Below are 17,387 nucleotides of genomic sequence, written 5' to 3'. Positions count from 1 at the left end.
AACACCAAACCGACCTACTTTTCGAGCCAACTTCAAAGGCCTGCCTAATTATATCACCCAGCTAATGTTTCTGTTTGCATTACCAACCCATTTCCAGTATCATGCATGGCACATATGAATGCTTCTGGCAATACAATGAAATTCTCTCAACTCCAAACTTATATGAAGATCCATGAATTCTGGCAAAAACAACAGTCTGATTATCTTTATTTGTATGGGAGCTCCCTATCTATTACATCAAAGCTCCGCAAATAAAAGCAAGAATATCCAAAGCTCAAAGCTCAAGATAGTCCTCTTCTCTGTCAAAAAATTGCAATCCTACTAAGAAATGGCGTAATTTATATAGCTGAAGACCCCTTTTGTAATGCAATCCCGACCTTTGGAGCCAAAGAATTGAGAACCCTGCATGGATCACCAACGCCATTTCCAGAACCTTACATGATAAATGGTTTTTTCCTTTGCTGATTACAGTCGACATTAGTCACGTGAGCAATGCTGCCAGGTTTGCCTTCACTAGAGAACTGAATGATATAGTTTTTCTATTTTACATCAGATTGTATGAGCCGGGATCAAATTCAAGTCCAACTTCTTAAGCCTTACTACAGACTCTACATGTCCTCTCAGAGTGTGCATCTCCCCTAGCCTGCCAAATTCAAAGTTTATAACAAGGGCACTTCAGTTGACATGCAATGCCAAAATATTCAGTTAATTAATGCAGCAGGAAGGTAGAAAGATCTCTGCAATCTAACTAATTTCCATGGGATTTCCCCCACTCAATATAAATTTTGGAGGGAGGTCACGGTGAAGAGATAATACGATTAAAAATTTGTAGTACCTGGCTATTTCAGCACGCCGCCTAGCCTGTTCAGCAATCAAAGAAGATCGCTTCCCATTTTTCTCCAATTCTGAAGACATCAATCCTTGCAGACTTCTTTGAGAAAGTATCCACTTGGCTGCCCTGTCTTCCTTTCCGTAATCTTTCTTAGAAGTAAAAGCTGTCTGCTCAAAACAAAAATAACGACAAAGCAAAAGAATCATTCCAAGAAAGGTTATTTCTCATAGAGAGATGATGATGATTACCATGGAGCAATGAAAACGCCACTAACCTTTCTATCAAATAAGAGATTCCAAGCCTCTCCACTCCATGCGTAGCGCACTATGAACTTGATTATATCCAGCGGTACATAGAAGATCAAACTATATAACCATATAACACCAGCCCATCCCCATCCAATTCCACTAATGGAAGCAAAGCTAATATTTGCATAGACCGCAATTATAGTTGCCACCTAAACACGTAGAACTGCAAATCTCAGCTAATGCTATGAAACTCTGCTTGGTTTGGTTTAGTAGATTTATAAGAAATATCTATTCATGAGATCATCAAATTTGCTCTTGTTGGAAATATTTGAAGAGACACATGTCCTTTTTGCAAGAACCTTACCAGTTGAGCCACCACAAATGCACACATCAACAGAGTTCCGGGTCTCTCTAGAAACGACAACCCCTGACTGCGTGTAACAAATATGAGAGCCTGGCTGATGATGCTAACTTGCAAATATACAGCTGATGAAACTTCCTCACTGTTGCTAGATAAGGATCTTACGTTGAAGTGTGTCTACAGTGGCATGGATAATTGATACATGCAAGAATCAGGAATAGGCATAGCAAATAAAACAGTTATCTATTTCTCTACTCCCTTCATTCAGACTCTCCAGAAGAATGTTCATAAAACAAGTTTGATGAGTTTTATACCTCAAAAAAAGTGGTGTCCACTACAACCCAGTAAAACAGAACAGTAACCAAGGCAAGATATGTGCCAATGACAATTCCGGTTGCAAATATTTCATTGAGCTTCCAACTGTCAGGCATGGGAGAAGGCTTTACCCGATCTTGAGAAATTGTCATGATGGTCCCTAATTCAAGTACACAACCCTTTTGAGAAACAAAAAAAAAAAAAAAAAGAAGTTACAGTGTTCCCAATGGCTAGGCATTAATGATATAAAAAACTCTTTCCTATACTTTTTGTTAATAATATTGGTTTTTAATTTTGGTTTGTGAATTGTGATGAGAAACTTAAAGCAAACCGTATGCATATTCATCCAATTGTCTTTCAATTTGGTTATAATATTTTGCAAAAACACTTGAACTTTGTTCCTAAACTCAACAATATGTTTTTTCTAGAGAAATTGGAGAAGATTGTGTGCTGCCATTGACAGTTAATAATGAAGTTTAATACCACTTTATCGGAAAATTAAATTAAATTAGATTATAATTTTAATTATATAATGGTTCCAAAATAAATTCTCAAGACAAGGTAAAAAGATAACTAGGCAACAATGTGAGAAAATGCTTTAAAACCAGACGAGACATTTCTTATGTACAGCTAAAGTTGCTAAACAAATTCAATATTATATTTCCCTTCTCGTCTAGTTAATTTTTCTGTTTCACTAACTATCTGGTCCATTCTGTAATCAGAGTTAGTAAAGAATGGATGCGAAGAGTTCCAGCAAACAGAGGAAGTTCCTGAAGGTAAAATTCATTATTAATTAAAAAAAAAACATAGGCTACTTGAAATATTACCATCATTCAGTATTGCTATTATCAGAACCATGAAAGGTGGGAAGTCATATTCCCATATCAAGGCTAGAAGCACAAAACCTAGCTGCAAAAAAGTTGATTTTGAATAATTATATGATATTAAAGAAAAAATCAGGTCCAACATTAGCATTGGGGCTGGTGCAATAGAAAACAGAATCCTAACTTACCACAATCCTTATGGTTATGGAGACAGCATATATCTGCATATTTATGCAAGCTAATTAGTTTTGACATTAAACAGTTTGGAAGCAAGACCGACAAAAAGAAGCAAAAAGGAAACATTATGTATAAGTATCACGGTCGGTACTACTAAATTTTCAGATGTATCATAAATGCTTGTTGATCTTAGGATATCTCCAACCCCAAGAAAAGACAGTGATAGTATAAGAAGTTATACTTGTATGGGTGGTCAAGCCATTCTAATAGTCCAAAGCAAGTTAAAGGCAAGGTAGGATCTTAAAATCAAAATGGGGACAAACACAGTGAACTTCTAAAAGAAGAAATCGAATTTTCCAGGTTTTCAATTCTACCCTACAAGCACCTATTATAGACCTTGGTGCTGCAGATATAAATTATAATGAGAACATCATTATAAACAGAAGAAAAGATCGATACTCAACTGTATAATTCTTCATTCTTTGGAATATCGCTCTACTAGTTAAAACAGCACTGACAATCACACTTAAGCCAGGTTCAGTTAAGACTATATCGGAAGCACTTCTTGCAGCATCTGTAGCATCTGCCACTGCTATTCCAATATCTGCTTTCTTTAGGGCAGGTGCATCATTCACACCGTCTCCAGTCATTCCAACCACATGCTTTTTTTCTTGTAAAATTTTCACAATTTCGTACTTATGTTCTGAAAAGTGACGGGAAATATAAAATCATATAAAATCACCACGAGACATGACTATTCTATGAAATGTATGCATAACATTGTTTTTTCGGGCAACTAAAGAGATATTCATGAAATCAATTATCTATTTTTTTTAGCTATCAAGTATGCAAGGACAGTTACTTCTCTGAGGTCATTTTTATGATAAGTCAGTTGGAAATCTTGCCATTCTTAGTTCCTAGAATTTTGTAAATTTGTTGATACGAATGATATATAAGCCTAATACACATAATTAACTAGAAAGTTTATGCTTTATGGTTTCTGAGAGGCCTCAAGAAAATCAACTGACATGGAGGTAGAAGTTACTAAAAAATATAAGAGAGAAATAAAGAAAATACACTTTCATGAACCGATAAAAGAAAATACACCCAACAAGAAGAAGAAGAATAAGAATGAAGTTTTCAGGAGATAAGTATTAGATTTAAATACCAGGGAAGACACCAGCAAAGCCATCTGCCTTTTCAATAAGCTCATCCACTAGAAGAGGTTCATTTTCATCTTTTTCACGGCCCAGCAATGAAGAAGAGGGGTACATGTTTGTTCCCATACCAAGTCGTCTGCCCGTCTCCTTTGCAATTGCCAACTGATCACCTTCATGAGGACATATATTTACATATTAGTGTATCCATTTGACATTCCTGCCCAAAGCTTTCTGATATTAACTAGAAAACAAAAATGTTTACACAAATGTATAGCTACTTACAGCAACAGAGTTCTCAATTATATTTTAAGAGGAAAATGTGAAAGATAAAATGGGTTAATCACAAAGTGATGCACAAGTCCTAGCTATAATACTGCGAAGAAGAAATAATAGGAGTTGATGTTTTCTTAAGGATTTACATGTGTACCCATTGATGCTTAGAACCGATAGAGCCTGGCTGAGACCTGGTAAATGCTTCAGATTGCATTTCTTGAATGGCATAATTTTATTTATGTTTTCCAAATCATTTACGTGTCGAGAGGAAAAGTAGTGGTTGAATCACAGGTTTTTTAGTACTTTAGTGAGCCTAAGAGCTCCGGGCAGCATTCTTATTTCTATCAATTCATTGTCAACTGATAAAAAAATTTCTTTAAATTCTCCAAATCAGTAGCATACTGAGGGAAAATTGGCAAGCACTGGGGAGTTGACCATCATTAGTGAATCTTTGAGTTCTGGGCAGATTATCATTTGTTTCAACTCGTTCTTGATTTCCATGTTTCAGTTCATTTTCAGATTATAGCTCCTGATACTTATTGATACAGTAGAATGTTGATTGTTGGATGCATAAAGAACTGCAATTAATCTGTGTATTTATGATGCTTCACTGAGTTCTCCACCTCTGAGGTGATTTTCTTGTTAGCAGTCCAAACACCGGTTTCTTCTTTCAAAGTTTTGACACGATTTCAGCAGCCAAGACATGTCTAATGAAATAAATATCTACTTTTCTCATGCAGAAAAATTAGGGAAGGGTTAAAAAAAGAGTGTCCTCTATCTGCTCACATGGTGCGAGCTTCACTGAGTGGAAACAATCATATGAGAGAGAAAAAAATCGTATTAACACTTAAATGAGTACTATAAATAAAGACAGAAATGGATTCTTGGAAGTATATGAAGTCTTTATCATATCATTAGCAATTTACACGTACCTGTAATCATCTTAACATTGACTCCAAGGTTAAGTGCTCTGCGGATGGTCTCAGCACTATCATGTCTTGGAGGATCAAACAAGGGTAACAACCCACAAAATGTCCAGGGATCTCCAGGAGCCTCCTTAGTTCTTTCCGGAACTGCCTGGAAGGATGATCAGATGATTTGGCTTTTAAATAATTGCTCAAATGATGAAATGCTCTCCAATTTCAAGATTTTATCTTTTAAGTGCAAACTAACCTACGAAATTCACTAATTATTACAACATAACTTCGGGGATAAAAAATAAAAACAGATAGCAATGTCCTATACCTGATAAGCAACTCCTAGAGATCGTAAGCCCCTTTCAGCAAATTTGTCAATGATAGCATGCACTTTTCCAGCAATCTCTTGTTTCTCTTGGCAAAGATTTAGAATCTGACATTTAGACAAACATTATAGACAACAATTCATGTTCTCATACAGTTCCTGTAAGATAAATTATATTCCGTACACCATTACCAAATTCTTACGACTTGTGGTTTATTAGTAATAAACTGAGAAACCGTTCTTTTATAGTACTTGTCATCAATACAATGGTTGAAACTTCAGAAGCAAACTTTGCACTAAAAGGTCATGCGAGAAGGAGAAGAGCAGGAAACGTGAAATATTTGAGTGCATGTTATGAAAATATGGATACCTGTTCGGGAGCACCTTTGCTGGCACGATGCCAGTTACCATCAGAATCAATGTACGTAATTGCAGTACGTTTCTCCACTGGATTGAATGGAAGGAAATGCACTTCCTCGATATCTGAGCGTGCCTAAAAGTTGAGAAAGACTTTCAGTTTTATGCATATAAACATGTACACCCAAACAAAGGGATATAAGTAAGAAACTTCAGTAGAATTTAGATATCATATTTACAGCGCTACCTCTTTTGGATCAGAAAGCATGTTAATGATGGCCTCATCAATAGCGTCTTGATTTTCCAGTCTTGATGCTCTCGCTGCAAGCAAGACAACCATGTCTTTGTCCATATCTTTGTTAAAAACCTGCACAAGGTATGTATTAGGCTGTTAGGCTTATTAGGAAAAATGAGGCAATTGAATTCCTGGTTCTTCCTAGAGTTCCCTGCACAGAAATTCAGAAGCTTCTAATTTCCAGAAAAGAGATATCAGGAGCCTTTAATCACAAGGTAGTTAACTGTCTTTACTTGTGATGTTTAATATTTGAGGTTGACATATCCAACAGTAGAGATCTTTCAATCTGATAGATGAAATGCAGCCCATCATAATAACAAGCCATGAAACACAGAATGCTGTCTTTTCTTTTCTTACTCGGTGCCACGGATAGTTTTTCTTTTCACAATTTTACTTGGCAAAATAACCGTCATGCCTAGATACTACAAAAATTTGCCAAGCCCTGTGAGGACACAAGAATAAAAATGTAAAACATGCATTACTTAAAAGAATGTAGCTGACCAAAACAACTTAGCAAGCCTCTTCATTATTTCAATGAGCAGGCATTTTCCATAAAAAAGTATAACTCAAAGTGACTGATATTGTACAATGATTCAGGGTATAATAAAAATGAAAAATATGAATAAATTTGTCCCTCTTCTGTCTATCCTGAATAAAATTTTCAACTGAACGCAATGACATATAGTTTAATATAAAATTTCTTTCAACAAGATCAGCACCAATCTTCTTACCAGACTCAATAAATACATCTAAAAGCATTGTATGGTAAGCAAAAAAATAAATAAATAAATAATAAAAAAATAAAAAATGGTAAGCAACAAATGGAGGAAGTTTCAAGTTGAATATCATAGTGCCTATCAATTTGAAAAAACTGAACTTGCTTTCCTGAAGGAAAACTACTCATGTTGCTTAACTGTCCCAAAAATTACATTTATACTTCTGTCTTCTTTGATAAATTTTTGGGACAATAAAGGTGGATTTCCATGGTGAAAAGATCTTTGGGGTCATATTGATGGCACTGATTGTGCACCCAATCCTGATAAATCCAAGGATTGGGCTATGCTTGATGCTCGAATTATGTCTTGGCTTCTTGGCTCAGTTGAGTCACATGTTGTCACCAACTTACGACCTCATCGCACTGCTCAATTCATGTGGACTTACTTAAAGAAAGTATATCATCAAGATAATGCTGCTCGTTGTTTTCAATTAGAGCATACGATTACCATGTTTTCACATGACAATCGTTCCATCCAAGATTATTATTCGGCGTTCCTGACTCTTTGGACCGAATATTCTGATTTAGTTATTGCAGATGTTCATGTTGCCTCTCTTTCCACTATTCAAAGTATTCACGAGACTCGTCGTCGTGATCAGTTTCTTATGAAACTCAGCCCCGAGTATGAATCTGTTCGCTCTTCTCTACTGAATTGCTCTCCTGTTCCTTCTCTTGATGTTTGTTTTGGTGAGTTACTTCGTGAAGAACAAAGACTTAGTACTCAAGCCTCTTTGGAACAATCTCATGGTAGTTCAGGGTTCCCTCCGATGGCTTATGCTGCTCAACGACGAGGACCGCCTGTACATTCTAGCACCTTACAGTGTTTCTGCTGTAAGGAATATGGGCATATTGCTGCTAATTGTCCTAAGAAATATTGTTCTTACTGCAAGAAGAAGGGTCACATTATCAAAGAATGTCGTATACGCCCCCAAAATCGTCAGGTTCAAGCATTTCAGACTTCTATAGCACATGGCTCTTCCTCCGGTGCTTCCTCTAATATTGCACCTCCTGCAACAAATTATTGCACACCAGAAATGGTGCAACAGATGCTAATTTCGGCATTATCTGCAATGGGGTTTCGAGGTAACAATTCAACTAAACTTTGGTATGTAGACTCAGGTGCTTCTAATCACATGACAAATACTCCTACCGCTCTGTGTCATGTTCGGCCCTATGCTGGTCAATCTGCCATTCAGACTGCCAATGGTAGTTCTTTGCCAATAGCTGCTGTCGGAGATGCCTCTTCTCAATTTACTGATGTGTTTCTTGCTCCTCAACTTTCCACAAATCTTATTTCTGTTGGTCAATTAGTTGATAACAATTGTGCTGTTCATTTTTCTGGTGATGGTTGTGTTGTGCAGGACCAGGTAACGGGGGAGCCGATCGCGAAGGGACCTAAAGTGGGGCGTTTGTTTCCACTATGTTTACCCGTTCCAATACTTTCCTCAGTTTCGTCTATTAAGTCTTTTACTTGTCATAATATTCCTGATCTAAGAATGATGTGGCATCGTCGTTTAGGTCATCCCAATACTCAGATTTTATCTCATGTATTGCACTCAAGTTTTCTTGATAATGAAAAACGTTCTTCTTTATCTCTTCAATGTAATTCTTGTAAACTTGGTAAAAGTAAAATTCTTCCATTTCCTTTGCATGCTAGTAGAGCTTCTCACTGCTTTGATCTTATCCATAGTGATGTTTGGGGACCTTCCCCGGTTAGTTCACATGAAAAATTTAAATATTATGTGACTTTCATTGATGATTATAGCAGATTCACTTGGGTTTATTTTATTCGCTCTAAATCTGAAGTTTTTCGTACTTTCACTGAGTTTTTTGCGTATATTGACAATCAATTCTCTACGACTATTAAGACATTATGCACAGATTCTGGTAGTGTATATTTGTCTACTGAGTTTCAGGCATTCTTGGCTTCTAAAGGTATTATTCATCAACGTTCATGTCCTGCTACTCCTCAACAGAATGGAGTAGCCGAACGCAAAAATCGTCATCTTCTTGATGTGGTACGTACTCTCTTATTAGAATCCTCTGTTCCATCCATGTTCTGGGTCGAGGCTCTGAAAACTGCTACTCACTTAATTAATCGTTTACCTTCCCAAGTCTTACACATGGAGTCTCCCTATTTCCGCTTGTTTGCTAAACAACCTAGTTATGATAATCTTCGTATCTTTGATTGTGTATGTTTTGTCCATTTACCTCCTCATGAGCGACATAAATTATCTGCTCAATCAGTTAGATGTGCGTTCTTGGGATATAATGTGTGTCAAAAAGGATTTGTTTGCTATGATCCTACTTTACATCGTACACGCATTTCTAGGAATGTTATTTTCTTTGAAAATCAACATTTATTTCCTGTGTCTTCTATACCCTCTTCTTCTACTGTGGTCCTTCCTCCTTTTGAACAGCAGTTCTCAGATCTTCATCCAGTCAACTCTAGTTTTAAACCAGGTATTGTGTATACGAGACGCTCCCGCCCACAGTCTCTTCCGATGGCTCAACCGATATCTGATCCTATCATGCTCCAGGACCAGTCAGTTGCAGCACCTTCAGAGCACTTGTTACGTCGCTCTTCTCGAGTGTCAGTACCTCCGGATAGGTATGGGTGGTTTGCTTCTGCTCTTACTGCTGCATTATCCAATTTTGATATTCCCACATGCTACTCACATGCTGTCAAGCATGATTGTTGGCGAAAAGCTATGCAGGAAGAAATTGCCGCTTTAGAGGCCCATCACACCTGGGACATTGAGCCATGTCCTCTCACCATTGTTCCTCTAGGTTGCAAGTGGGTTTATTCAGTCAAAGTCCAATCTGATGGAAGTTTGGATCGTTACAAAGCTCGACTTGTTGCACTTGGGAATAATCAAGAATATGGTGTCAATTATGAAGAGACCTTTGCTCCTGTAGCTAAGATGACTACTGTTCATACGATTCTAGCTCTTGCTGCTTCTAGTGATTGGCCACTACATCAGATGGATGTTAAGAATGCTTTCCTTCACGGGGATCTTAAAGAGTGTATTTACATGAAGCCACCCCCAGGATTGTTCACGTCTCCGACTTCACATGTGTGTAAGCTTCGTCGCTTCCTTTATGGTCTCAAACAAGCTCCGAGGGCCTGGTTTGATAAATTCCGCACAACCTTATTACAATTTTCATTCAAGCAGAGCAAGTATGATACTTCATTATTTCTTCGAAAATCAGACATGGGTATTGTCGTTCTTTTAGTTTATGTTGATGATATTGTGATCATTGGTTCCGATTCTGTTTTACTTGGTCAGCTCAAGACTCATCTCTTAGAGTCTTTTCATATGAAAGATCTTGGATCTCTCACATATTTTCTTGGTCTTGAAGTACATCGTAGTCCCTCTGGTATTTCACTCAATCAACATAAGTATGCTAGTGACTTGGTGGCTACAGCTGGCCTACAAGAGGCTACTTCTGTTGATACACCTATAGAATTAAATGTCAAGCTTCGCAAAGAGGAGGGTGACTTACTTGTTGATCCCAGTTTATATCGAAAGTTGGTGGGTAGCCTTGTTTATCTCACCATTACTAGACCAGACATTTCTTTTGCTGTACAGCAAGTTAGTCAATTTCTTCAGACTCCTCGTCATCTTCATTTGGCTGCTGTTCGTAGGATCATACGCTATGTTCAGGGCACTTCTGCCCGTGGTTTATTCTTCCCGGCTAGCAACTCTACTCGTCTTGCTGCTTATAGCGATGCTGATTGGGCTGGTTGTGCGGATACACGTCGCTCCATCACTGGTTGGTGTGTGTTCTTAGGTAATGCATTGATCTCTTGGAAGAGTAAGAAGCAAGACAGAGTTTCTAAGTCATCTACGGAATCTGAATACCGGGCGATGTCTTTAGCTTGTTCTGAAATTATTTGGCTTCGAGGTATGCTTGCTGAACTAGATTTTTCAGAGACTGATCCCACACCTCTACATGCCGATAATACGAGTGCTATTCAGATCACAGTCAATCCTGTCTATCATGAGCGCACGAAGCATATTGAAGTCGATTGTCACTCTATCCGTGAAGCATTTGAAGCTCGTGTTATCATCCTTCCACATATTTCTACTGAACTACAAATTGCTGATATCTTCACCAAGGCTCTCACTCGTCATCGACATTGCTTCCTAAGTAGCAAATGGATGCTTGTTGATCTACGAGCATCAATTGGAGGGGGGCTGTCAATACTATACAGTCCATCTTTTATTTATTGTAATACTACACAGTTGTAGTAGTTTAGATTATATATATAGGTAGGCTAGTCAAAGCTGCTAAATAGAGGGAGGCTACATACGGCACTGTGGTCTCTACATACGGCGCTGTGGTCTAAACATCAGGCGTAATTGTAGGGGCTCTTCCCGCTCAAATTAGACAGTGTAAAAATGTTCTATATAAGGAGAATAAATCCTCAGAAAGAGGGATCGAATCCATTTGACACCAATAACTCAAAACTCTGTCATCACAATGTACTAAATGCAGAAAAACTACTTGTAGCAACAATCTCATTAGTCAGATTGTGTACCTCGATAAGGTTCCTATCAACAGTGAGGCGATTCAGCGTCAGAGTTCCAGTTTTATCACTGCAAAGGACATCCATTCCTGCCATTTCTTCAATTGCTGTCATCCTTTTTGTTATGGCACCCTTCGAAAATGAAAAAACAATCTCAGTATTGATCTTTTGAGTTTGATGCTGTGTTTGTTAACAGAGAGGGACAAAATCAAAATATCTTTCATTTGGTAAATATGAGTAAATATTTCAAGTGTGAATATTATGTGGACAACTTAAATCCATGGGACAATTTTGGCACAGATATGCTTTGATTTCCACTTCATATTATTTGCAACAGAAACTTTGGTAGTATAAATTTCATAGTAGGTCTATCATATGATTGACTTAGGGCAATGATGACTTGCACCTGTTGAGATAGTCGATGAGAACCGATAGCAAGTGTCACAGATAATACTGTTGGCATAGCTATGGGTATTCCTCCAATTAATAGAACGAGAAGATTGTTGATTCCATCCCTGTATGAACGATGCTGTACAGGGAACATCACAATGATTTCAAGAATCATTCCCACAGCTATAGAGCAAATGCAGAAATTCCCAATGGCGGTAAGGACCTGCAGATATACAAGTTATTGATTTCATATTAAAAGTAGGATTCAAAACTTTCATAAAGCTATAAAAGTTTCAATAGAACTTTTAGAATGTGACAGCCTCATTGGTGAAGCAGCTTAACTAATTTTCTCTCAAGCAGATTTGAATTACAACCAGTAAGGTGGTTTGGGGCAATATCTCCAGCAATTTGGCAGTTACTGATGTCACATTCCATAAATATACTTTGTTCCTGTCCATTCCTATTCCAACCAGCAACAACCATGTATATAAATGCTGACATCTATTATAGAATTTCAAAATAACCTGCTGGAAATGGCCGACAACTTCAGTGCTGTCAACTAAATGTGCTGCTTTTCCGAAAAAGGAGTTTACTCCAGTTGCTATCACTACAGCTTCAATCTCTCCTTGCTTACACGTTGAACCAGAAAATACTTCATCACCAGTCCTCTTAGTGACAGGTAGAGATTCTCCAGTAAGGGCTGACTGCACAGAAATTTAGAACTACTATGTCATTAGTCATATAAGTTTATATTATTATTATTACAATATATTAGATCCATTTTTATGGACTATATTCAACACATTGAAGACATAGAAATAACCACCCAAAAGGAAGTTATGGATGCTTGTTGCGAGTGCAGTATTATAATATGGTTTCTTCGTTAACTTTTAAGAAGCACTTGCCTGGTCAATCTTTAGTGGGTCTCCTTCAAGCAGGCGAGCATCAGCAGGAATGATATCTCCAAGCTTTATGCTAACTATATCTCCTGGTACCAAGATAGCTGCATCTTGCTCTTGCCACTGCCCATCTCTGAGAACCTGAGTGAATAGACGGTGTGTTGATATTTTTGTTGGACATACAAGGGTTTTATTTTAAAAGATAAAGTAAAGGCAAAAATGAACCCAGAGAATGAGCATTCTTCAATGGAAATAAGGGAGAGTAGACACATCATTTAAATTTGCAAGGTAATCTCCACAGGGAATAAAGTGATCCAGAAGCTCACAAAAATAACCACTAATTTAACAGATATGAGATCCTTAAAAAGATCGAGGAAGCTGAGAAAGCCTCGAGGACCTCTTTGACAGCTTCATTTCCCACTGAATCACACTTCTTTACTGTATTGATTACTAGAAACATAAAGACTTCTTGAAAGTGTCTATCATTAGAATTTTCCTTCTTTCAAAATATTAAGCAAGGTAAAAGAATGAAATCTGATGTAGACCAGATTGCCCCATGGTTTCGTGGAGACGTTTGAGAGTAGGAAGGTCAATTTTTTTATTCTCGCTCGACCCGCTCAATCCCTGCTTAAACAAGTGCCTTTGAGAATTGCTTGTAACTTCCGCTCGACCTTTTGCATCTAACTTTCACTATTTGGGAACAGAGTACGCTTGAAACTCATGTGACAACTTACTCAAGCAAGCTTGCGATAAGAACCTAGAAAAAATTTGCTCGACCACACTAGGGTCGCTTGAGCTAAATTGTGATTAATTTTCAAAGCTGGGTTTTCTTAGGATTTTGTGCTAGGTTACTATTCAGGATTCTATTTAACCATCATAAGGCCGGCTTGGCCCTTGCAGTTATCATTGTTCATCAGTTGATCAATAAGAAAGATTCTTTTGAGTTTTTTTTCATAAATTCTTATGTTTCCTACTCTTGATTTCCAGGCTTGATTTCTAAACTTATAGAAGAGTTGTGATATCTTGTGTTCATAGATTCAACTTCACGTGCACCATGCTGCATCAAACTCTGATTTTAATTGCCTGACGTTCTCCATTTTTTTTTCCCAAAGCAAAGTTAGGCCTTATGTGCACATGCACACACGTTTGGGAGTGCATGTGCATGTTTTGTTCAGTAGAAAATTTAGAAACAGGAGCACAAACAGGAAGTAGCACTGGACAAGGAGTGCCAAAATACCATCATATATACACCATAAAATGCAAAATGAAAGACTTCATATGTTTCCTAAGATGCTTCAGTTCAATAGAGTTTCTGAGGAGAAGATATTGGTAAGGTGCCTGGTATTCCCCAAGTATAATAATAGGGAAACCAACGAGAGAAACCCAAATTTTGACCATGTTGAAAGCATTTTTAGCTATCCACCTAGCTGAAGGCATCAATCAGAGTGGCACACCTTTGTTTTAGGAGCTAAACGAGCCATAAGTGCTGCTGCAGCATTCCCTGCATTATTTTCCTCAATAAAACTGATTGTTGAATTGATTATCAGTAGGCAAATGATCCCTACAAAGTCCTGCCAGTCAGGACCCTGCCCCTGAATGTCATTTAGAAAGAACCAGAGAAGAAGGTTATATAGCAGAACGAACAAATAGCACTAAAGTGAAATTGCATGCTAAGATATATCCTACTTACTCCACCATTGGCAAGAACAATTGCCATTATTGCTGCAGCTTCCATAACCCATGACAAGGGATTCCACATAAAACTCAGAAATTTCAAAATTTTGTTCTCCTGCATTAAAAAAAAAAAAACAGTAGAATTTTAAATTTGGGAATTACTTTAACATGATGAACATCCTAAACCATAATATTAGTGCCAGAAAAAAACATTCTGGATTTTTGTAAATAAGTCACCAGCAATTTGTATTGGACGGTATCGAGTCAAAAGTGGGGGTAGGGGGGACCCAACAAATTCCTAAGCTCAATTCAATATTGAATTCATATTTGACTTTATAATGTCCAATAAAAAATAAATTCATTGCTGAATTGTGCTTAGAGATTTGTAGTCAAGAGACAAGCTGGTTATCTCTTTTGATATGATTTCCAGCTTTGATTGACTTTCTACTTGCTTCAAACATTAATCATGTTACAAACTACATATTTTTCTAAACTGTGGTACTTACTGGCTTCTCTTCCAGCATGTTTGGGCCAAAAATCTTCAGTCGGGCTTCAGCATCTTCTGATGATAGTCCTCGTCTTGATGTTCTAAGTTGTTCAAAAACTTCTTCTAACGGTATGCGCTCCTATATAACCATATTGTTCAGAAGATGTTATCATTACCATAGATGATGGATTTCAAAATGAGGTGCTTGCAATGTGGTTTTCACAAAACTTACCAAATCAATCCCTTCTCGATTGAAGTTCTCAGGATCTAGCAATGGTTCCGCCAAATCTTCAGCCATGATTCAAGTTTTAGAATCTGTAATTGCAGTCAAATAATGGATATGACTTCAATTTCTATTAAATATTTGAGAAAATTTTCATTATGAAGACCACGAGAAACTAAACAGAAAATTCATTAAAATTATCCATCTCCACAATGAGGGAGGATCTAGGATAAAAAACAAGTTTCTGCTTGTGTACTAATTCTGTGATTCCGACAGACAGACAATTGCGATTAGTGCCAAAGATCACTGTACTAAACTTATTCTAATAAAAAAATATGTATTCCTGTACTCTTAAATTGTGAGACCCTAGAAAGCCCTCCAAGACCAATGTCCTAATGTCGACTGACTTTGTCACCATTATCCATTTAACTCATCAACCAAGTTAATATAGTATGGTATAAGTAATTATATATTTGCTACATCCCGAGAAGATAAGAATAAGATTTATCCCGATGGTTATGAATAATGCCATCTGTAACAATACAAAATTCAAATTCAAAGTCCTTTTCTAAGTTGATTCTGAAATTCAACAGCAGCTACAGCAGACAAACTAGAAGGATCCTGCATTACATTAAGGATAATAAAAACCAAAGAGCTAATGTCGCATAACCAGAAAGAATTCAAAACTAATGTCATCAAGCAAAGCTCACAAGAACAGATCAAATTCAGCATGCGAAACAAGTACAAAACTCAAACAAAAGAACTAGGAAAATATAAAAAAATGTTAAATTACTCACCGATGCAACAAAGAAAGAAAATTGGGGAATTGAGAATATCAGAGCAGCAGAGAAGCTGCAGGAAGTGCAGGGTGAAGAGCCAGGTCCTCCTCCTCCTCTCCCTGTTGAAAAAAAGTGGAGTGAGGGTGAAGTGGAGCAAGGAAGCTGTGGCAGATATGAGTGAACAGATGAGAAAGTGTTTAGGAAGATATAGCGTTATTAGTTCCAAATCTAACTGATTTGGTGGCTGACCGTTTGTTAACAGTCCAGGACGAGCGGATGATGCATGTCCCCAATCCGGGTCGCACCATTTTTCCATGTCTTTAATTACTTCTGGGATTGGTTTCACACGCAGTGAAGAGTAAAATGATCGAAGAGACCGTTAGCTTAACCACCTTTCAAAGCTTTCCATTCGAAACAAACCTAACGTTCCCTCCAGGGTCGGCCACCGCTGCCGCTGTCGTGGACAAGTGCTACACGTACATGTGGCAGACGTGGAGATATTAAAGAAATTATTATATAGACAGAGCAAAATAGTCAAATTGGCACATTTCAACCCCACCTGCTCTGAATTGAATAAATAATGTCGGTTGCCCAACATAGAAGGTGTTGGCTCCCATGGTGCCGGTGCCGTCGGGGCAGCCATAATGGTTCCTTGTTGTGCACTATTTATTGGTTTTTTATTAAGGAAATTTTAGGATGGTTTGGCCAATATATTTTGTGAATATTTGATTTAAAATATTTTATTAATTTTTTAAAAACAACGAATAGAAAATTGAATAAAAATATTAGAAATTTTTTAATATTAATTTTATTTTAAAATATGAAAATTTTGTATTATTTTTTATATTTTGTTTAAAAGTTTAAAAATGAAGAGCGCGTGACTTTATTCCAAAAGACTGCTTTCACGCATTAAAAATAAATAAATAATAAAAATCAAGGAGTAGGATATTCTCATTGATCTCATACATGGACTTAGCTAGCGTATATAGTTAGGAGAATAATCTTTCTTCTAACTATAATTAGCGTATACGGGCTGGGAATCTTTAAAATGAATGTTGGATCTAGTATTTCTATATTCCTAGGAGTACTGTCCTCCATTTGATATACACTAGCTAGAACGCACTACATGCTACATGGAAAAAGCCGATCTTTGCCATCAAGAAAGGTGTTTGAAAATTTTCTATGTCCAAACTGATTTTAAGGATTTCGTTTTAGTTTTAATTTTAATTTTTATTTTATTATTGTATATTTCACCAACAATAACCTTAATAAAAACTTAATAGATAGTCATTTTTCTATATTATTTACGAACTCTACTAATATAATTGAATGCGTCATTTTTTTTTAATAAAAAATAACTTTTTAATCAATCATATTAGTAGAAAGTTTATAAAGAATACGTTAAAATAACTGTATTAGTCGTACTCATAACTTAATATGTTATAGATGTTAAAATGTGATTTCCATATATATCTTTTCATATAAGAGAGTACAAGATATATATATATATATATAAACAAAAAAAAAATTATTTCAGAAAGC

General features: G+C 36.9%; 1 protein-coding gene across 1 annotated transcript; it reads right to left on the bottom strand.

The window, feature by feature from the left end:
* Positions 1-119: 119 nt before the first annotated feature.
* On the bottom strand, positions 120-16,131 carry LOC122300857 (ATPase 10, plasma membrane-type-like). Its single transcript, XM_043111788.1, has 22 exons — positions 15,864-16,131; positions 15,076-15,158; positions 14,863-14,982; positions 14,373-14,471; positions 14,137-14,274; positions 12,689-12,823; positions 12,308-12,487; positions 11,800-12,006; positions 11,406-11,525; positions 6,037-6,156; positions 5,803-5,925; positions 5,436-5,540; positions 5,123-5,267; positions 3,926-4,087; positions 3,222-3,460; positions 2,769-2,801; positions 2,584-2,665; positions 1,756-1,916; positions 1,445-1,618; positions 1,107-1,289; positions 836-999; positions 120-643 (listed from the first exon to the last, which is right to left on the bottom strand). Exons 2-22 carry the CDS (start codon positions 15,139-15,141, stop codon positions 550-552), a joined length of 2,850 nt encoding a protein of 949 aa, XP_042967722.1. The 5' UTR covers positions 15,142-15,158; positions 15,864-16,131; the 3' UTR covers positions 120-549.
* Positions 16,132-17,387: the final 1,256 nt, after the last annotated feature.

Source organism: Carya illinoinensis, chromosome 2, assembly GCF_018687715.1.
Source record: "Carya illinoinensis cultivar Pawnee chromosome 2, C.illinoinensisPawnee_v1, whole genome shotgun sequence".
NCBI lineage: Eukaryota > Viridiplantae > Streptophyta > Magnoliopsida > Fagales > Juglandaceae > Carya > Carya illinoinensis.
Note: the sequence above shows the minus strand (reverse complement) of the source record. Positions and strands in the feature narration are given on the sequence as shown.

Coding starts and splice junctions, on each gene's coding strand:
- LOC122300857 (XM_043111788.1), bottom strand. CDS start 15,141: ATGGCTGAAGATTTGGCGGAACCATTGCTAGATCCTGAGAACTTCAAT. Junction 11,526..11,799: donor CTCATCGACTATCTCAACAG/GTGCAAGTCATC, acceptor TCATTTTCGAAG/GGTGCCATAACAAAAAGGAT. Junction 644..835: donor CGGCGTGCTGAAATAGCCAG/GTACTACAAATT, acceptor TGAATTTGGCAG/GCTAGGGGAGATGCACACTC.